The sequence below is a fragment of the Amblyomma mixtum genome, chromosome 2, assembly GCF_055824585.1.
Source record: "Amblyomma mixtum isolate Tamu chromosome 2, ASM5582458v1, whole genome shotgun sequence".
In the NCBI taxonomy this organism is placed as follows: Eukaryota; Metazoa; Arthropoda; class Arachnida; order Ixodida; family Ixodidae; genus Amblyomma; species Amblyomma mixtum.
The window spans coordinates 280,718,004-280,739,902 of NC_143013.1; the positions used below are offsets into that span (position 1 = coordinate 280,718,004).

General features: G+C 45.9%; 2 protein-coding genes across 3 annotated transcripts in view; both read left to right on the forward strand.

Moving 5' to 3' along the window:
- The first annotated feature begins 261 nt into the window (after positions 1-261).
- LOC149364157 (uncharacterized) lies at positions 262-11,152 on the forward strand. Its single transcript, XM_089570040.1, has 8 exons — positions 262-316; positions 1,153-1,203; positions 5,222-5,308; positions 5,423-5,487; positions 6,577-6,615; positions 8,745-8,798; positions 9,550-9,600; positions 11,129-11,152. Exons 1-8 carry the CDS (start codon positions 277-279, stop codon positions 11,150-11,152), a joined length of 411 nt encoding a protein of 136 aa, XP_089426166.1. The 5' UTR covers positions 262-276.
- Positions 11,153-14,863: 3,711 nt separating this feature from the next.
- Positions 14,864-21,899, forward strand: part of LOC149364158 (cytochrome P450 3A41-like) — a 44,044-nt gene continuing 37,008 nt past the window's right edge. For both annotated transcript variants that reach the window (XM_089570042.1, XM_089570041.1), the window contains exon 1: positions 14,864-15,159. In XM_089570042.1, coding sequence (XP_089426168.1) covers positions 15,107-15,159 — 53 coding nt within the window. In that variant the 5' untranslated portion in view covers positions 14,864-15,106. The remainder of the gene's footprint in view (positions 15,160-21,899) is intronic.

Consider the following 21,899-nt stretch of genomic DNA (forward strand, 5'->3'; position numbering starts at 1 on the left):
CATATTCAGGAGAAGAGTTTTCGTGCACCCGTAACTTTGTTTGTAGCCGTCCAGATGTAATGAGACTCCTTCTTAGCGCATAAAAAGGAGAAATGAAGTCAGCAGGAGCGAGCTGGCCCCAGACGTGCTAGAATTTGCCTTCGTCGTAAATATGCCGGCGGCGTGCTAATTTTTTGTTTGGAGGGGGGGGGGGGGGGGTTAGTGGGAAAGTGGAGGCAAATTGCAGTCACGCACTCTACTGGGCGCTCCCTGCAGGTGAGATTCGCTACGTGTGAAATGCTCGCGAAGGCTGTCCTCGTGTTGGTCCTCTTTCAGAGTGAGTTTCGGGCGGTGCCCCTATAGGTTCGATGCACTAAGGTCAGCGCAGAGTTTCTTTTTATGTTTCAGATGGAGAAACGATGGAGTTGTGACCAGGGATAACTAGGCACTGTATATGATTCCAATCGATTGTATTTGCAGAAGGTAGCGGAAATCGCATATATGGATTCTGAGAGCTATTAGGGATGGCCTACTTCACATTTTACCCACATCCAATTCCTTAGTGCCCAGGTAGTAACTATCTTACCTTAGATATGCGTTATCATATTGAACTGAAGCACGCTTTGCGTTATGAAAGAGCCAGCACTATTACTAGACATTTTATTGGAAAAGTGCTTTGGCTAAAAGTTTCATGGTCTGCATGCATATAATAACAGTAACTAGAATCACCGAAAAAAAATTGATCCAGGTGCAAATTTTATGCCACGCTCACTCTGTCGAATCGAATTATGTGTCCAGCTGAAAGTTGCAGTGTTGATGACAAAAAGAAAAATGAACAGACGGAACCCAGGCCATTGGGGCTGTTGCTGTGTCGTGAAGCGGGGGTCTAGTAGCACTTCTCAAAGCACTTCTGCAATAGCTTGCAAAGAAAGACGATGCCCGTGAACATCTGCAAATAACCGTAGAGGACTGAGAGCGCTGGTAGTCTTAAGAATGAATTCGCGGTGGCATTAGTCTTAGGCAAGTAGTACGCAGTAACGCGTGTGAAACTTGTCATTTAGCATCATTTTAAGGCCACTGAGGGGAGAAAGGACGCTGAAGCGTTTCTTTGAGGACCACAAAATGTCGCGGGTGTAGTCCCCGCATTTAAAGTCTGATATCTATGCCTTTCAGCCGTATTTTGTCAGGAGCCTGAAGAAAAGAAACCAAAGTCGAAACAATGGAGTGAGTACTTTGGTGTATGACGATTTTTTGCTTTTTTGTGTGTGTGCGTGTGAGTGGTCGCAAACGTATTTGGCTACAAAGGGGCTGTTAAAGGGACATTGAGGAGAGCTCTATTAATAATTTTTATAGCAAAATCCGATAGTTCGGCATTTCATGGCTTTATTGTCACTCGGCCGGCAGCGAAAGATGCATTTATTTCGAAGAAATTTGGATTCGAAGTTGAAAAAGTTTTTCTCGCTGCTTTGATTCAAAGTTGGGATTCTCTTATGACGACACAGGACTAAGTGACGTGACACATGACGTGCACAAGACGTAACGCAGACTCCGTGATTTCTGGTGGCCAGCAGAGCGGCCTAGCAGCAGCCGAAAATAAGGCTACCGCCGGCCGCACGTTGAAGGCATCTATCGGCTATTGCGGCCGTCGCTACCGTCGCTTCGTTTACGTTTGCACCGGCGTTTTGCCAGCGTTACGATGGATCCCGTTCTCGAAGTCGTCAACGAAGTTCTCGCAAATAGACACCTTTAGCATACCGTGTACCTTGCTACCGTTAGCGGAATACAGGGAGCCCGTCTACCGCCGGTGAGCAGGCGCTGATTGGTCCCGATGCTGCAGGCGCGCGCGTAGCTGGCGGGTATGTGGCGCCATCTGGCGACGTCAAGGAGATTTGCTCATGCATTGGCTGCGCCTCAGTGATTCGTGCTTTCTCGTGTCCCAGCGTTGCTAGGACCATTGGTTCTAGCAACACTGTTTTGTAATATGACGTCATCATGCTTGTACTTGCGATTTTGGCCTGTGGCGGCGATACCTGTATTTTGGTTCTTGCTCTTTTCTACGTTACAAGAGCTTTGTTGTCAGTGTGAGTGGCGTTTTTGTAATCAGGAGCTGGTATTCTGTCGATACAAGCCAACTTCAATTTCTCCTCAGTGTCCCGTTAAGAAAAATACAGAAGTATTCGCAGGTCTACTGACTGCTATTCTAGCTAAATATTAGGCGAAGTGACAGCGAACTCAGTTGACGATTATTTTGGCAGTTACTTGGCTCTAAACACTTTTGTAACGTCTTAATCTCATGTATGCAAAAGTTATAAAAAATGACACCCCAGTCGTGCTTTGGGTGTCGCAGTTGTCCCAATAAAGGCAGAGACAGAACACTGCAGAAAACTGAAAACAGCAAAGGTGAAACCACAGATAATATCTACTAGTTGTGTGAAATTGCACGCTTTCTTCTTTTGGTCAGTGACATTTAAACATATGCAATGTTTACGGCGTAGCACGAGCATGCGACATTCCAATTTCCTGTGGCGGTATTCCACATTGTATCTCATCCGCAGGTCACACACAATGCTGTATTCGACATCTGCCTTCATAAGGTAGCTTTTTACTAGGCGCATTCTTTTACAATAGCTTAAACAGACAAAGAGGATATCCCTACACTGAAGTTTGTTATAAATACCTACATATAAGCGCAACTGAACGAATCAAGTCACAGGCGTGAGGCAAATATACATACTTATGCATTTAAATTGTAAAAGCAATAAAGAAATAGTCCCTCCCAGGTGGTAAGACAGACATGTACGCGTCCCACTCGAGCCGTTGAGTAAATCCCTCTGAAGTGTTCGTTTAGAAATTGCTGGCGTAATCGCAGCCGTGGCCTAGTGATCTGAGCATCCGCCTCGCATGAGGGAGGTGCGGGGTTCGATCCCCAGTGCCGCCGGGTACCCACCGGTGATACAGTGGGTAGAAGCTTCCCCTGGTCTGGTGCTCGGCTTATGCAGGGTGAAATGCTTGGCAAATGGGTCTTTGACCCCACCTTGAGTAGAAGAAAATACGTTGTGCCATGGCACTATTTGGCCACAGATGCCCCTGAGCCATAAGGATTCATCATCATCATCTCGTATTGCTGCCGTCTGTATGTTTATGTTGTGGAGTGGAGTGTTGGAATCTGTGCAGAGACTAAAGCCTCTGATCTGAGTTACAAACAGAAGTGCGAACGCATCGGCGGAAACGGTTCGAGCATCTCTATTAATGCATCTTCATAAGGCAATATCGCGCATCAAAATGCATCTTCATGTGTTCAGTATCTTCACGTGTGAGGCACACACCCGGCATAACGTCAAGCATATGCGCACAACGTTTGTCACCTACTTGTACTGCGTACCTGATGCGCGTCACGCCTGCGACTTTTGCCATTTGAGGGCGCTGGAAAGCGTTAATTCAGTTGCTTCTCTGTTTTTTTTTTTCTATTCAAGAATTTTATTTGAAACGAGGTCTCATTGTGCGATGGGCTCGTAGAGCATATCACAAAGCTCTCAGTTGATATGCAATCGAAATTTTGGTGGAGAATTCTGCGTGCTTACATTTTCTTTACTTCACGGAGTCGGTAAACGTACTACAGAGCAAACACGCTATGCGAGAAGCGCAGGCTCAATCGGTCATTGAATGGGCGCCGTATGTGTTTTATGCGGAAAACGGAAAGTTCAATAACCGCTCAGGCGACCGATTACAGGTCACTGGCAAAGCAAGAAAAGCAAGCTGTTGCTGGGCGCGGCACGTATTGGCGATAGTGCAGGACCTGTGCGACGCACGTACATCAACGGCGCGTTTCATGATGTTTGCCGGAAACTTTGCTTTACTGCCAGGAGCCGACATATCGGCACTTGAAGCCCCGACCGACTGAGTGCTTGCGTCGCGAAAATGTCGAGACGTGCGTGTGCTTGGGCAATCGGCCAACGATGCAGCTGTCAGATATCAACACTGTTCACGCTTGTGGCCGTTGGAAGGGGAATGTCCGCCGCGCCCTTTTCGCATGAACATTCTAAGTCCCTTCACTGTAGCACAGCACAAGCGAAGACTGGACGACGAAAGGGACGAATGGTGAAGCGCTGACTTCCAGTTATGCGCGTCTTGAACTTTTTCACCGTCATTGCCAATTTACCCTATGTCGGCCGGCGGCCTAAGCTGCAGTGCCCCGTTTCTGCAGCAATGTTTTTAACGCCAACGCTTATTGTTCTAGTGCCGTGTTTCTGCTGGAACGTTGTCCACGCCAAGCATGCACTACCGCCAGAGTTGAAATCGCAAATATTAGTTTGATAGATAGCATTACTAATTGACAAAGAATATGTGCTACGTACAGCGCGCGAGTGTGTTGCAGTTTAACACGAGGCATGTTCGGCTGCGGTGATAGCCGACCGCTCTCGCGCAGTGGCCAGCAGAGCTGATCTGTTCGCGCCGCTGAGGGTTTGAATCCCAGTCGCGGGTATTTATTACATGTATTTTTATTTATTTCACTCTGCACAAAGACACATACATCGCAAGATGTTACTCGGGGTTTACCCATCGGAATAGTGCTTTCGTACTAAAACTACCGAAACTCGACTTATGCGTGGCTATAGAACTCGCGTGTGCCACGTTGTTCTCGGTCACCACTTCCATTTTTGGGACTTGAGCAGTACTTGGGACAAAATTTAATTGAATCGTGTTCACTAAATGTGGTTTTTAACCAAAAATTAACCTGCTCAGAAAAGATATGCCGGAGGTAGACCTTCTGATGTTGACAGTGAACCTAACAGGTCGTATAGTGAGCAATCAGACTGAAAACTGCGCAGCTAGCTCGTTTTGGACTATCCCTTTACTGAAAGACTGTTGATTAAATTACTTTTGAAGTTCTCTGAAGCGAAAATGAATGCGAAACTTTTCCTACTGACAGCAGCTTAAGCCTACTTTTGAACCACCTGACTTTGGTTTGGTTTGGTTTATGGGGTTTAACGTCCCAAAGCGACTAAGGCTATGAGAGACGCCGTAGTGAAGGGCTCCGGAAATTTCGACCACCTGGGGTTCTTTAACGTGCACTGACATCGCACAGTACACGGGCCTCTAGAATTTCTCCTCCAAAGAAATTCCAGCCGCCGCGGCCGGGATCGAACCCACGTCTTTCGGGTCAGTAGCCGAGCACCATAGCCACTGAGCCACCGCGGTGGCCCACCTGACTTTGTTTCTTGTTCATGATTCATCATTTCAGAGAATTTCCTGCGGGACTGGAACATTTTGATGAAGCACATTTTCACCCCACAAGAAGAGGAGATCCTGCTCAGATGTTGCGCGCCTAGTGAGACAGCTTCCGAATAATTCTTTCGTCTTTGACCAACCATATATTTCTGGCAGTCTTCCTTCGACTTTCGTGTAAAGTGCCCTCAGGTAACTTATTTGGTTTTTCTTTCAGGTCAGTCTAAGGCTCTGAATGCCTGTGTTGACAAAGCTGGGTTGACCTTCAAGCAATACAAAGAGGTAAGCTTGACCACTCCTTGCCTCTTTCGCTTGCTTATGAGCTGCGTGTTCGACGCAGAAGAAATGGAACGGTAATGAGTATTCGTTCGGGCTCACCAGAGGTAACCCGTTTAAAATGTAGAAAGGAAAGAGACTCGGAAAAAAGGCTGACGGATGCGGCCGCGATACTCTTATCAAAGTGAGCCTTTTGACACCATCTCTGCACAAGCGATTTTTAGGTATGCGGCTATTGCCAGATCAGGCAAAGGAGCAATTTGTAAAAGCCCTTGAGCAATCTCGAGTGGTTTTTGATAGGCAAAATAGCACGGGTTGGCTTTGTACCTACATGGACGTAGAGACCATATATCTTTCGAACCGACGAAGCAAGAAGGCACCCGCACGCTCATGTCATGGTTGTAATTGAAAATTTTCTCGGTACCGAGGGACAGCCGTCTAAAGCGCAGCGTCTTTCACGTCGGCAAGCCAGCCTCCCGACTTGCGTTGCTTATTTACAGCCTATAGCGAACTGTCGACACTTCGAACCTCTCAAGTCCACAGAAGTGATGTTATTCTAGCCTAAGTGTTGGAAAACGACCTGTAAAGCATTAGCTGTAAGTTTAGCGCAGTCTTTCTTGGCCTATCTGCGGGCAGCTGACGCTCTGTTTTTATCGTCAAAAGTGAGGTACGCTCAACTGTCTAAAGAACAACGAAATAAGCAAGTTGCCGCATCTTTTATTTTGAAGCCCCCTAAAAAGTACAAATCTGAGTATGCTGTAGTGTTTGTTTCATGTATGCCAGTGCTTAGAAAAGCATTGCGGAAGACTCACCATCCTAAGTACAATTTTATGTGGGCTCGGAGCATGGATACCCGTGATGTACACTGAAGATTCGCGAACGCGATACTTTTAAATAAAGACGAATGAGCGTAATTAACTAACCCTATAGATGTCGCTTTGGTGCGTGATCACTCGACATAAATGGAGGAGCTGTAAAGGATGCCTTCTACATTAGTTTATTGCTAAGTGTCAGAATTGGGCGCCATTTTTCTTAACTTAGTGTTTTTACGTTACTTGCACACAAGGTAGTAACACTATATACGTTCGTTTTCAGCTGAAGAGTGCCGTCAAAAGGTGGAGATCTGGTGGTCCAGTGAGTGTGTATTTTGGAATCTGCAACGAAAGGGACGTGTGATATGGGCACGTGACAAAGGCAGGGAGGACCTAATTCTTGTTTCTGTACTATGTTCGATACGGAGCCGACGGAGAGTAGTAGCTCCAACGAGCATCGTTTTTGTCATAAATTTCCCTCGTCTCCTTTCGCTGTTTTTCGTTGAGCGCAGACTTGGACAATATGACCTGCCCCGCTTCTTCCCATACGGTGAATGCCAGTGTACACTCCGTTATCATCGGTAAGCCAGGACTTTGGCGCAGCTTTGACATGTGTCGTTTCAAAATACATGCGCTTTCTAGAAGCGTGCAGAAAAAGCAACCCTTCCGGTGTACGTAACTAATCAAAAAAGCAAAATTTTGTCCACCAACAGTGCCGAGGGCAATCGCACTTTAGACATTAAAAACTAATATGGTTATTACTAACGGCCGGCTACAAATCTCTAATTGCAACCAGGTGCTTATCGGCAATAGCTTAAAAATTAGTTATTAGAATCCAGTTAATCACTTTATTAGTTCACAAGACTCGCCTGTTTTTTGACGTCTGCCAAAACTTGTATTACTATGCCGCAAAAAGTTTCTGTTTAGCTCAAAAACCCTATTTTTAAAAATTAGTGGTCGGCTTCCCTGGAACACCTACTATTGTTTTCGTCTCTTCTATTTTCTGCGAAGTGGTTCAGTCCGGGTCGCCGAACGCTAGAAGCTACATGTAACGATGCAACCCTGTGGTGCTGCGTCTAAAGCCGGGCATGCACTAAAAAAAAAAAAAAAGACCAGATCTTACTGCGCGTTTTGGCTGATGTCTGACTCGTGAACAGCGCGTTTTTACATCGCCCGTAGTGGTAAGGTCTCTTGATCATCTGTTGTGACATTTTAAGGCAAAAGCCTTTAATGGCTCTTCGTTGTCCGTCGGTCCGCCCGCAAAAACTGTCATGCTATAGCTGTTAATCATCCTCATGACGTCACCAGTGGTGTAATCCGCCGTAACCAAAAATCATTGAAATCCTCGTAAAATAAAAACAATAGCGAAATAAAAATGAACATAAGAATAACATAAAATTAATAAACAAAAATTAAAATAGAAACTAACAATTGACAAAAGTAAGTATAAAAAATTAAAAGTACAAAAATGCGATGAAAAATTCATAAAAATGAACAAAAACTATTGACGTCATGAAATGGCGTAGTACGTTGTAGCCGGAAATGTACTGCGCATGCGCGTGACGTCACCTATGACGTCACAACCACAGTAACAGGTGCAGCAACATAGGCTGACGTGGCTTTCGTCTCATCGCATTTTAGTAAAAAGAAAGTGCCCCCCCCCCCCCCCCCCCCTCCTTTCTCCCCCTAGAAAATTTTCTTGTGACCCTCCACTACTGTGACCTATGCTGTAGGGTCCGGAAGTATTACTAATCGGAAACACTTCGTGATGAAACTAACCAAAAATGTTGAAGGACTGTGCTTCCTCTTAAGTGACGACTCCATACGGAGCATCCGACAAGCAAAAATGCTAACAAAGTTTGGAAGTTCATGCCCGTTTCAAATAGGAAGACCGTGCGAAATTACTTTTGACTGCCTCTCAAGATGAAAGAAATCTAATAGGAGCGAACTTCGCTCCCGACGAATGCCTTCTGCTGTTGGTGTCGCCAACAGCACTCCATATTCATTCTGTGACGGCGGTATGCGGAGACTAGCTTGCGCAGGTGGCTGGAATGCGTCGCTGCAACTGGGGACTGCAGCAAAAAGCGATGCTCTCCTGTGAATAAGGGCATTTAAAACTCTCATTTAAAAGTAACTTCTGTCATTTTCTTCACTTCATGAAAAAAAAAAACTGTTAACAAGGAGGTAAATTTATTTATTTTAGCTCGCTAATTAGCGTTCTCCTTTCTGTGTGTACAAAAAAAAATGCTTTCCTGCGCAAGAAATCTTCCTCGACATAGAAGAGGTCATAACTACCTTCTTCAAAATATTGAATGAAAGTAAATGCATGCAGCATATACAAGTTAGGGGACGGTGCAATAAAGGTATATATATATACGGCGCAAAGCGGATTACGTGGATTACCGTAGAAGTGTCGTACGCCCGTGTTTTTGACGCTGCTTGTTGCAGGAGAAAAACGGTAGATCGAGTCCGGAAGAGGAGAAAAAGGAGCTTTCAGCAGCTACGGTAAGAGCAGTCAAGAGCCACGCATTGGGCGCTCGGGAACGCAGTGTTCTCATTTCGAGGCGGTTCATATTTTATTTTAAAAAGTTATTTTCAATAATTTGAGGTAGGTGAAGTATTTCAAGGTAATAAAATAGTTAAAGGTTTAGTACTTTGTAAAATAATAAAAGTATTACTAAAAGATATAACTAGAACAGTTAATTTAAATTTCCTGGTTTTCAATTTCTAACATTTTTGTTTCCATCATTTATTTAATTATTTATTCTTTAATTTTGCAGAAAATTTTGCTATTGCTATAAGTTCAATATTTTGTTCATTTTCGATAGCAATCACATTTTAGTTACTACCTTTATTTAAAATATTTTAAAACAAAGATAATTAATATTGAAAATAGGAACAGTATAAGTAGTAGAATTAATCATGGAAATCTACTTAAATTTAAAGCTATTAGATTGACGCCAAAATCAAAGTTAAAATAGTGTGCTGTAAAGAAATGAATAACTCCTTGCAATGACTAATAACTTATAATAATAATAACTGTGACATGAGCTCTTCGAGCGGTTTTTTAAAAACCTGACCTCAGTAACATATATTGCATGAAGGTGAATGAAGTTAACAGCGTTCGAGGGGAGGGGGGGGGGGGGGGGGCAGGCATTGCGCACGCGACTCCTAATTTTGCAGAATCACCGATTTGCGCATGTTTGCCTGAGATTGCAGTAATTGGATAAACCGCATGACGAATCCTTTTAAACAGGACGCCAGTACATCGGTGAGAGACCTTACCAAGAGGGCCCGGACACTCGCAGTAAGTATGCATTGCAAATGGCTATGAAAGATTATGTCAGAAAAACAGGGCGTTAAAAAGAAATGCACACGGTGGAATAGCAGCTTCTTCAGTTTTTGAAGCATTCTCCGCCGATAGGAACATTTAGTGATGGAAAAATATTGCGATGCCTGGACATTATGGACCCTTTGAACATTCTGTGCTGTGAATGATTTTGTGTGAACGGCGACAGCAGTCGCCGTCGTGTTCTTGTTTCATAGCTTGTTTGTACCGAGCGACACTAGTCGCTGCCTTGTTGTTTTTGTCTTTGTGAGGGACTATGGTCCCTTTGTATGAATAATCAGTCCAATAAACTTCTCTTCAATGCAAATAATAATATTAATAGCGGCTTAAGAGGAAAGAAAAGCCACAGTATTTTTCTCACTCTCGGTAGCCATGTCAGAAAAATACTGACAACACCAAATCGTAATCCGTCCGCTAAAGAAGTGTGTAAATTAGGAGCCTGCATTTGAGCGCCCACTTTTCTAATGGCTGATGTCTTATTATTTTCTGGCCACTCTAAATCAACATGTCGGCGGGAACGTTGGGTGCGAAGGGCAGCAACTGAAAAGCGAAAAACACAACTGATGCTTCGAAACCCGATTCATAATGCCAACTGGCCGTTTAAAAAATCTACCCTATTTTTTTTTTGGCCGAAATGAAAGTGAAACCTTAATCTTTTTCGCATTTGGCCTGATGCTAGTTTTTATTTTGCTGGTGCATGAAGTTAAACGGGGTTAGCTTGGCGTACCTGAATTTATGTACATTTTCTGGCCACAGACACCGTTTATATGCTTCACGCAGTGATACGCATACGTGAAATAAATAAGAAGCGCATGCGTGAAAATCTGGTGCTGTACAGGTGCGGCCAGAATAATACGGAGCACAGGAAGGGTCGCGGAGCAGCGGGAACGTGCTTATGCGCGCTGCCTAGCAGTGGCGACAGGAACTATCTTAATTTGGACGCGGCGAGATGGCGCCGGTAGCACGGACCCACTTTTTCCGCAGGCCTATCAACATCAAAGCATATAGCATGCAATCCCTTGCTCTACGATCGACTGATACTCTGCTGACAGCGCCATGCGCTTCGTTGCCCCGTTTCTCGCATCGAGGAGCGGCGCGCGCTGTAAACGGGCGCAAGACGGCCGCTTTGGCATTACGTGTTATGTCGGCCCTTCAGTGTCGGCCCTTCTAAGAGCGGGGCTCGGCGGCAGGCACTCTCGCTGCGCGCGGATAGCCAGGGCTGTCTTTGTTGTGCTGATAGGTGGCGCTTAGATGCAGTATCTGCTAGCTTGGCCGCCTTTCGCGTGCTCCGTATTATTCTGGCCGCACCTGTACATACTATACAAATGCGTGTATGTACAGAAAGATTATGTGGGCGTACATGAGCGCCAAATAGGCAGGCTGTGAGTAATTGATTTTGCTCAACAGTGGCGGTATTTAATTGCTACTTTTTGGTTACAATCTATTAACAGCTTTGAAATAACTTCCTTTTTTCGTTTTTTTTCAGAAATGCATCGCTGAAATTAAGTAAAGCGACGAAAAAAATATTCAGAAGAAAATAAACTTCATAACGGGTACTCTCGCTTCTTGCTGTTCTTTCTTGTCCTTGCATTTTTTCAACAAAACTTCTGTTTGGGCTAGATGGATGTCCTTGCATGTTCCTGTGTACATTACAGGGGCGCGATTACGAGTTGCTCAAAATCGTCTCAATCGGAAAGTGTCTCAAAAAGTGTCTCATTTGCCCCGTTCCTATTGGTCGGTCGTGACCAGCGGCCATATTGGTTTTTTGCGTCACCGGCCGACGTCAGAAGTGCGCCAAAAGTGTTGACGTTGCTCACCTAATTATGCGAGCCGATTGAGACGATTTTTTGAGACTAGAACGAGTGGTCTCAAACCGCTCGAGACAGAAAATGGCGGTTGTTTACATGGCCGGTGGCCGCGCGAGCAGCGGTGTAAGAGGGTGCATGAAGACGGTTTTGACGTGCCGGACGAGTTGTTTCGACGTTTTGACATAGGAAGGAGCATAATGGCTGTGCGACGAACTCGCCGCTGAACTTGGAGGTGTGCGGGTGAGTGCGCGGTCAGTGGAGCGGCAAGTGCCTGTGCGCGCCTTCGCCGCCGGTGGGTTTCAAGACACCGTAGGAAATGAAGTAAACGTCGGCGTAGCCCAACCGACTGTGCAAGTGTTTGCGGTGAGTTGCGGAGACCACTGTCAAAGTTAAGACGCAGAAGGTGCGCGCTTTCCGGCGAGACCCCTCAAGACAAGGCGGCGGCGAAGGTGGTCTTCCTTCGCATAAACTTTCGCCACCGCAGTATCCCCGGCGGCATCATCCGAGCATCATCCGAACGGAACGGCACCACCAACACGAATATCAAGTGCTTAACCCGAAGCGGGCGGCATGAGTTGGTTACGAGGCGGAAGAGTGATTGTTGCCGCAGTGACCGGGCGTGCCGGCTCTTAATTCCCGCAGTGAGATTGCAAGCTCCCATCAGCTGCACCGGTCTGCTTCCGTATGTCGGCAGTTGCTGCAGTGTGATTATTCATGGTCGCCGGGTATTTTCTGAACAAAAATAAATATAATCACGCATCGCCCTTGGAGCACATTTGCCATCGATAGCAGCAAGGTGAGTTCACACTGGCGAGTCGCGGAGGTCGCGCGACAGGCTTAAATCGATTTATAACGCTCCCTCCCCGCTTTACATGTGCTTCGCAAACCGTAACTAATTGACCGAAATCGGTCGCCTAGAATACTAGCGCGACGATTGCAACTCGCCAGTGTGAACTTGCCTTGAAGCTGCCTTCGCCGGTTTTCGAGCCAAGCGCTCCTTCCAAATTGTTCTCGGCAGACTCGTAGCAATCACTGCCTTTAAACAGATTTTTCCGCGCACTTAAGACGTCTGCGCAGTACTTTGATTCTGCGTAATGTGTAAAAAAAGAGGACAGCCGTCGAATCAGCTGATTTTTTTTTCTGGCTGCCATGTTTACGGTGGCTGAATATGTGCGTGGAGGCATAAGGCTGAATCGGTTGAATCAGGCGGCAGCTCCCGCCGCCTAGCCGCCGCTACCGACGCTTTTCCAGCGTCAGCGCACCCTCGCGGCAGCAAAAGTGACTGAAGAGCAAACTTAATTGCAAAATTGAGGACGCTTCTTCTTTTGCTTCATGTCGTTGAGTTTGAAACATAGTTTGTTAGCGAAATAAAACATTCTTCAAATTATTAACGGCGTGTTTAGTGCAAAACTTTAGTATACGGTCCCTTATTGCGCAACTAAATGCTTCCTGGGTGGAACCCTACTATTAGACACCACAACCTCGCTGCTAATTGGTTGATTCCGCGGTCAACAACTCGCGGTGTCGTCATTTTGACGTCAGAGTCCCAAAATTGAGACGATTTCTCGTAATCGCGCCCCTGCGTCCTACTTTTATACCTCGCGAGCATAGAATGGAGGTTTCCACGAGCAGTAAAACTGCTAACGGCGTTGTAAATTAGGTGTTTGTATGAGAGACAGGCGTGAGGCTTCCCACCTATTATCTACCCATTACACCCATTATATCCATTAAACTCTCACTATTCATGAGGCGTCCTCCAGAAACGTTTCAAATGCTTCCCTAAATCCCACAAATTACCAGTGTTAACGTGCCACCGAGTAAGAAAGGTAAAAGTCGAGGGGCGCACAGGTGCCTATTATGTACCCATACGCCAGGTTTAGCAGGGATAAGTTAGTGGGATGCTGCTTGCTGTTACAATGGCTCGCAAGCGCACTATAGCCGTCGATGTAGCTCGGATGTCCTCGTCAAACTGCGTTTGCATTAAAATGCACTCCTGTTTTTTCCATCATTTCTGGGGAAAAAAAGGCGAGTACTTTAGCCCGAATGGGGCTGAAAATGTACCGCGTATTCACTGCGCTCCCATCTGGTTATCCTATCAAGAGCTGCGCGGCAAAGAAGAACTCTGAGCTTTTTGCGAATACGTTAACCTTGTCTAAATCAACTTTATGCTCAAGGCGCGCTGGTAAGTGACAAGTTACCAACGCTTTACTACTAGATTATTTTCAGTTCTGATTTAGGTTCATTTTACGACGCATGAATGTTCATGTACGTGAAATGTCGTTAATTTGAACTCGCTAAATTCGAACTATTGTACGACTATAACTGATTCGTCGCTTTCGTTGACAGCAAACAGAAGACGAAAGCCTACCTTAAACTCCGCATAACTTCAGCTAAGTTTTCGTTCCCGTTGTGACAAACTTATCGAGAGGCAACTTAAATACGCTGCAAACTTAAGGCAAACTTCAGTGGTGGGTGAACTGCGCAACAAAGGCGTTAGAGAGACAAGACAAGCGCTGCTGAAGTTCGAGTAAAATCCACGCGAAAAGCTTTTAAACCAGCGGCTGCAAAAAGCTCTTGCCTGCCTACGGGATAGCACCCAGACTTTAAACACACTTTTTAATTTATGCTTAAAAATAGTACTTTTGTTTAACTGTCAAGAAGGCATGTCGACACTTCAGTGTTTCTAATATAACTTCTTTTTGCGGCAGTGTATCGACCACTTCCTTGTTATCAATTCAGTGATCTCACCGTTTGATTTTGCCCGCAATTCATTTCACCACTTACCCAGTGCCTCGCCTGCATACGTCCGTATTCTGCTGCTTGGAGCACTGATACTATATTGCGACTCGACACAGTGTTTACTAGCGCGTGTGTACAGTAGCTGCGGTTTTTATTCGGGTCGACTTCCACTCAAGTGAGTGCCTATGGAATCTGCCGCGAAAAATTTGATTACTATAATGAATTTCTGCTGTCACGTGTTTCTTGTCATGCCGCCGGCATGCTGTGGCTTCACAGATCGGGCTTCTCTAATGGTCTGGTATTTCGGTGCACACAGCACGTCGAGCTTTAGCAACGCAGACGCCTAAATTGTAACAAAAAAAATGACCAAAGCATTGGGACACACCAGGCCCAGCTGACTTCGACACCTCTCCAGCGTCGCAGTTTGGAAAAAACAATGTCACACGTGTCGACACTTGGCGGTCGCGGTATGTTGACGTCCCCTTTATTTTCAATGGGTTTATCTTTTCTCTGCCATCAATCGCGATCCCACCAGTTGTCTCCGTTCTTGAGTGGCTACGGTCTCAAGCCTTGAACCCAACAGATCTCACGCGATAACCACGCCGCCGCCTCTGATAGTAAGGTCGAGTGGGCAACTCCCTGCTTTCGTCGTCTGGCAACACCGAATACTCCACTTGCACCTAGTGCGTGCGGATGTGTACAACTCTCGAGCGCGAGTAATTAAGCAGAAGGGGGCTGCCATTTTTAGACCAAGCGCCGTTCTGCGTGTGTGTGGGCGTAAATAATGCACTGTGTGATGAAAACAACGACCGATACCGAAAAAAGGAGGAGTTGTTCAGCTTGACGGAATTAACAATTGGCTTTCCCAGTTGCTTTTCGATTGATAGCGTGCGCTGTGTTCATCACCGACTTCGGCCATGTTGTACGCCTTCTCGGCACTGCTGGTGCTACTGCTGTCATTCATCTTCTGGTGAGTGTATTTCGCAATATGGCATCGCTGTGCCATGGACATTGTCCATGGCTTGCAGTGGACGTATAGACTGATGACTGTGACCAGTAATGAAAGCTTGCTTAGGGATAAACAGCGCCAACCTGGCTGGGAACTCCATAGTTCATCTGCTGGGCATCAATATGATTTGCCAAATGGCCTCAGGACGTGAACGACATCTTGGCCGGGTTGCAAGGGCTCTCGCTACTGTGCCAATCCAGCCTGCAGACATTGGGATATTGGCGTCCCCCACCCAGTCAGCACTATAATGACACAGCAGTTTAATAGCTCGCTATGCCCCCGAGCTTCGCAGCTTCCCCGTGAACTCCCACAAAACTGGGAGTTCATATTCGCTGTCCTTGAATTTCGCTTGACCAGACAAACTTGATTACAGTAGAAGGCGTAAGGTAGCAGTCTAAAGCATTTTCTTGTGGCGTTTCCAAGCGAAGAAACCCTGACAAAATCTCTCTGCGTAAAGCGACGCGCCCGCCGTGACTTCTGTCGCGATGAATTCATACGCGGGAAATGCGCTCGTAAACAAGAACTGCCGCTCAGCTGCACAGTGGAAGAGAGACACCTATACAGCTCGCGCCCCGACAGCAGCCGACAAGGTGTCAGCTGAGGGGAAGACGCGGCTGCGTCGTATACTTCAGCAACGTCTGAGGTCGGTCTAGTAGTTTGGCCTTGATTCTAACGTACAACGCAAAAGAGAAATGCTACGGCTGGGGTGCAAAAAAAGGAATAAAAAAAGTGCACGCACGTGCCACTGTATATAACGGTCCAGAGCGAAAGACAGAACGAGACAGCACCCTGTCCTGTATATGTTTACTTTTTTACCCCCAGTCTTTACAGTTGCTTGTTGAAATGAAGCTGCAGTTCAGAAACGCGAGTGACAAGCACAGCAAGCGGAGAACGTCGAAACAGCACTCTTTGGTGTTTTGTAGAAAAAGAAAAGCAGTAAAGAAAGAAACTGAGCACGTACTCGACTACGCAGAAGTGTCTAGATTGGCGACAAGAACGAATCGAGAAAAAATGGGGGCCACATTCAGGCTGCGCTCTGAAATCGAAGACAGCACAGGACCGATAAATTCCAGGCTGTGCGGTATACTGATGTGGATGGAGGGGATGGTTCAGCCTGTTTCGTTAACACCAGAGGAGCGCCAGGCTTTATCTAGGAGTGTGTTGTGTTTATGGCGCCAGCTCAGAGCGTTTGTTTGATTAGTTCAGGAAGACAGTGATTAGTTTGTTCGGTGTTTGCAGCGAGCTGAGATTCGGCTGTGTGTAGGTAATCAAAGTGTTTCGGAGTGTGACCACGATCTTAGGTTATAACAACGGGCGACGCAGTGAGTTCCGTTGTAGGCATCGTTCTTCCCTTATAAAAATGGTCTATAGACAGTCTCTAGACTTCTTATAGAGTTGAATTGAGGTGAGATATTTATTTTTGTCTATCCATAATTTTTACACATCCTATAGACAAAAGGGTACTAAAAGTGTATGATTATAAATCTATAGATTGGGTATAGGCTGTCTCAAGGATTTGTTTTGCCTGTTGACATTTTCTAAGATATATCTATAGACAGTCTATAGACTTTATAGACATAAGTCTATGGAGAGTCTATATACTGTCTAAAGAAATTTTTGTAAGGGTTGGGCTCGAAAATTTTATATAATTTAGATTATAGCGCAATGAATATAGAAAGAGGTCTTCTCAAGGTCAGTGTCCGTATGAGGAATTTTCAAACACGTATACTATAGTCGGATACAACTTAAGTCTGCAGTGAAGCTCCGCCCACATTCAGCCTCTGTGCACAGAATTCCTCCACGACAAAAAAGTAGTCCACTCCTTAAACGTTTCTTATTACCTAAACAAGAAAGAAGCTTATCACAAGAAAAAGAATTATGAGCTCTATTATTTTGATACGTGGATTGTTTGACATAGTCAAACATTAAAAAGCTGATTTCATTTACAGTTGCAATTGGCTAGCGGAGTAATACAGGACGCCGCGGACCGCGGCCCAGTGTTAGCAACTGCTGTTTTATTAAGTTGTATCCTACTATAGCTGCCACGTCCGCTTCGTAAACCTTTTTTAAAATGAATTGGCAGCCTTGATGTTTTATGGCTCTGCAAATCAAGGCCTGCCTTGCAGTACTATTAATGCCCTTAGTACCTCAAGTATCTTTCGTGTGCTTCTTTCGATTCGCTGTGCATTAGCACCGGGTGCTTCTCCTAAGATGATCTGCAGTTTTTTTGTTCTGCAGACTTGTTCTGCAGAACAGACTTGTTCTGTTTTTAAGCATGAAATGCTTTTAGCCCCCGTTGTCGGCAGTGTGGTGACGTCACGCCGAGACCGAGAGCCATCATCCGGGCACTGAAATCCAGTCATCCGGGCACTGAAATCCAGACATCCGGGCAGTGAAATAGTCATCCGGGCACTGAATTCCAGTCATCCGGGCTCTGAAACGAGAACATCCGGGCACCGTACGAGACTTAGCGAGATTTAACGAGACTCTGTAAGCCCTCCTACGCGACCGGCATGCAAGCGTTGGTTGGTCTCCAAAGGAGTCACAAAAAATAACTGCTGCCAGTGCCTTCTCAATGTTTATCAAGATATCAGTCGCTGTGCGTTTGATAATGCACGGAATTATAATTTCCGATTTCTAATAACGCGTGCAAAAAGCACACAAATGCCATGATACACTTCGTTGTCAAACGTGATCTCTTAGGGGCTTCGCGCATCGAAGCAAAGCCGCGCAGGCGCACAGGGGCCCGGGGGAGAAGCGTTGCGTTCAAAGGGCAAGACATCGCGCCGAACGGGTGGTGGCGTTCCTCCCTTCCATTACGGTGTGGTTCGGGTGTCCACCGAGATGGCAGAGAATTACTGCGCCATTTCCTTTCCTCAAAAAACCTTGCGTTCAAATGACAAGGCATCGCGCTGAACGGGTGGTGGCGTTCCTCCCTTCCTGTACAGTGCGGTTCGGGTGTCCACCGAGATGACATTAGGCCCGTAAACATTTCATGCTTACTCTACACTCGGTTACGGGAGAGGCAGAGATTTTTTGTTCTGCAGATGATCTGCAGACTTTTTGTGTTTTTGGCATGGCATTGTCAACGGTGTAAAGCGTCAAAATACAGCTTAGACATGCTAACTAGTAGGCTGGTTAACTAATACTGAATAGTTAACTTCTAACTATTACCGTTAGTCTCCTTATTTACTGAAAGGCTTGTACCCAGGTGTGCATAATATCTATATCAGTTCCTAGAATTTCGTAAACGCAGTTTACGTCAGCGATGTGGCCCAACATAAGTGGACTGTTTCGACGAGTTACGCGATCTGCAGGGGTTGCTTTGCTTGCATGCCTTTCGAAAGCCCAGGAATTTTGGTGCGATGTCAGCGAAGTTTGTTGGACCTCAGTGCCGAAGGTAAATGCGTTTTAGAAATTCTAGAAACTGATGCGTATACTGCTTACGGTGGGAAATATGCTTAGTAGATAAGGAGGCTAACCATAACAGTTATAGAGTAAATTATTATTTAATCAGACTAGTTAGCTCGTCTTAGCTGTATTCTGATGACTACACAACTGACAATACTATGCCGAAAAACAAAACGCCCTTTTAGCTCAAAAAGTCCATTTTTAAAAATTGCAGAACATCTTAGGTGAAACACCCGGCAAGCGTTAATAACTTTGAAATCGATTCGCATTCTTTCGCTATTTATTATTTAAAGGCTCTTTACAGGCTATTTAGGCAATAACAGGCTGTTTGCATGCTAAAAATAAAGGCGCCATTGGCGCGAACAGTCTTAATTTTCGTATTCTCAACAAGAGTTGATTAATATTCGTAGGCCGATTTTCCTTTTCTTCGTTCATAAGGATTCTTGCTGTAAGAGCATTGCTTAGAATTTTAATTCCTATATTTTAATATTCGTATTGAAGAATCTTGCATGCAACGGAATTGTTAGCTTAAACTGCTGCTTGGTCTTACGGCTTGTTTTAGGCATGCTTCCAATCACATCCAGAGCAAACCGAATTTTGTAAGATTAGCACGAAATGAGAGAAGTGTGCACGGGTGCTGCTGCATGACGGGGGGTGAAGGAACAGATCGGCGCGTCTACTCCAGGTTGATGAATTGGTGTTCTAAACACTGACCATCCCTACTACGTGGAAATCGACAAGATGACTCAGCAATAATTACAAACCAGGGTAACTGCCTACTGGGATCCGCTTGCACACCAGAAAGAAGAGCCGTCTATCCAGTGCCTGCTCCTGGTGATGAAGGACATTGCAGACTTCTACACCAAGCCTCCTCACGGTCTGTTCATCTCACCCGGGGAGAACGACGTCACCACAATCCTCGTCCTTGTCTTGGGTCCTTCTGGAACACCGTACGAAGCGGCTTCTCTTAGTTCCTTCCAAGTTTCCACAAGAAGAAATACCCAACGACTCCACCGCGAGTCCGCCTCATCGTAGGCCGGGTGCGCTTCGACCTCATGTTTACACTAGCGGTAAGATCTGCCTCAGCATACTAGGGACGTGGGAGGAACCAACCTTGAGCCTCGCGCAGGGCATAGAAAGCATCCTAGTCTCCATCCAATCGATGTTAAACGAAAACCCTTATCGCGGCGAGCCTCTACTAGCTTCCGAGTTTGTTAACGTCGACGCGGTGACCCCTTGCAACAATTTCATTCAGCACTAGACGGTCAGGGTGGCTGTCTGTGGAATGGTTGAAGCTGCTCTCCAAGACACTCGCGAGTGCCCTCAGCAGCTCAGAGAGCAGATCATAAAGTCTTTCCAGGAATCATGCAACAAGTATGGATATATTGCCAATAAGAAGCTCCACATGACTGGCACAGACATGTACGATTTCTTGACGCCCACCGGCGTGTTCCTGTACGGAACATTGCTGACGACACTAAAGGGGCTGAAGAAGGAGGTGAACGATAAAGCCGAAGCTAATGTTCCGCGACGGAAATGATTTAAAGCCATCGGAATCTCGCCGTATCGTATCGTCTCAGATATTCTTTAAACTGAATGCGATTGCCATGCAGCTGCGCGTTTCTTAATAATTAAAGTAAATATACCAGGCTTGCGATTCTTCGGATAACCCGTCTCGGAACTGTAAGGAAATAGGAAGAAAACATTTTTATTCTTTTGGCCACGTGAATACCTTAACAACCAAATTTTCATGCATTAAATATGATATCAGCTAGGTTTTTGCGTTCCCGCTTTATTTCTCTGGTGTTTGCCTTTTGCGCGTTCGTCCGTTCGCACAGTTGCACCTGCATGAGGGCTATCTACACCTGCTCTGCAGCTGTGCTTATCCTGCAGGCAGATGCATTTGTGCGGAGGCCGAGCGTCGTGAAACAGGCCAACGCCCCTTTTACAAATAACGGTGTGACTTCAGTGCAAGTCCGCTTTACCAATAGAGTCGCAAGCTCACCTGAGTAAGAGAGTAAGTAAAACTCATTCATTTACAAACGTGGATGACAGCCTCGAAGAGTACAGTAATGTGAAGGCATCCTAGTGCATAAGGAAATACAGGGTAATAGAGGCATAGCATGGCCTGAACGCTTTTCTAAGCAATGCTAGTTCCCTTCAATGCGATGCAAGGAAAGCCACTGGCTTCTCCGGAGAAAAAGGGCATCGGTATCTAAGCCAAGCCGCGATTGAGAGTCCCCTCGTCCACATGTTGTTCAGTGTTAATACACTTGTGTAGGAGAGTAAGCGCTAATGATAACACATACCTTGTGTCGGGGTGCACTACAAGATGGACCTGCTTCTTGTAGGCCTTCGAATGAGTGCTCCTGTAGTCTATAAGTGCTGCAAGGGTAGGTGGGAAGACTATACTATTGCTACTATTTCTCTTGAAGCGGTAGCCAAGAGTCTTAGATATAGACTGCAGGGGGCCACATCAGTGGCGCAGCGTTTTGAAGCGAAAAGCTTCACTAGGCTAGTCAACACCGAGGCTAGCGTGGGCCCCGTCGTCAGAAAAAGCCACAGGTGCGCATGCGCGAACTGCGTGACGTCACGGTGAACACCCGAACCACGCCGTAAGGGAAGGAAAATGAAAAGAAAATTGGCTTTAAGGAAAGGAAACGACGCCTGTCTCTCTCATATCTCGGTGGATACCTTGAACCGCGCCGCAAGGGCCTTAAAGAAAATGAAATGAAACGAAAATTGGTTTTAGGGAAAGGAAATGCCTGTCTCTCATATATTGGTGTACGCCCGAAAGGAGTGAGGTCACACGCTGCACAAATAAAAAAATAAAGAAAAGACAAGCAGTGCGTGAGGAACCCCTCATATCTCGGTGGATACCCGAACCACGGCCGTAAGGGCCTCAAGGAAAATGAAATGAAAATTGCTTTTAAGGAAAGCAAATGCCTGTCTCTCATATCTTGGTGTACACCAGAGAGGAATGCACGCCACAGTACATGTCTCTAAAGCAACCTTATAAGACAGCACCGTATTCACTACACGTGCGGCTCCTCCTCCGCCTTGCTGCAGCTTTTCGCTTCGAGATATCCAGGCTTAACCTTAGCTAAGCCACAGCCAATTTTTTCTCATCGGCTTCGTTGGACAGCAGAGTCTCCCACTGCTCCGCATTCGGGTTTTGTATTTTGGGGACCACGTCTATGTTTTGGCAGGCCCATGTGATGTGGTATAGAGTAGGTTTTTCGTCGCACCAGGGACATTTGTCCGCGTATACCGTAGGGTGCATTTTGTTT

Bases quoted from the DNA above. Each gene is read 5' to 3' on its own strand.
- LOC149364157 (XM_089570040.1), top strand. From the start codon at position 277: ATGCTCGCGAAGGCTGTCCTCGTGTTGGTCCTCTTTCAGA. The intron at 5,309-5,422 runs GTGAGACAGCTT...TTTTTCTTTCAG, and splicing joins GCTCAGATGTTGCGCGCCTA to GTCAGTCTAAGGCTCTGAAT. The intron at 6,616-8,744 runs GTGAGTGTGTAT...TTGTTGCAGGAG, and splicing joins GGTGGAGATCTGGTGGTCCA to AAAAACGGTAGATCGAGTCC.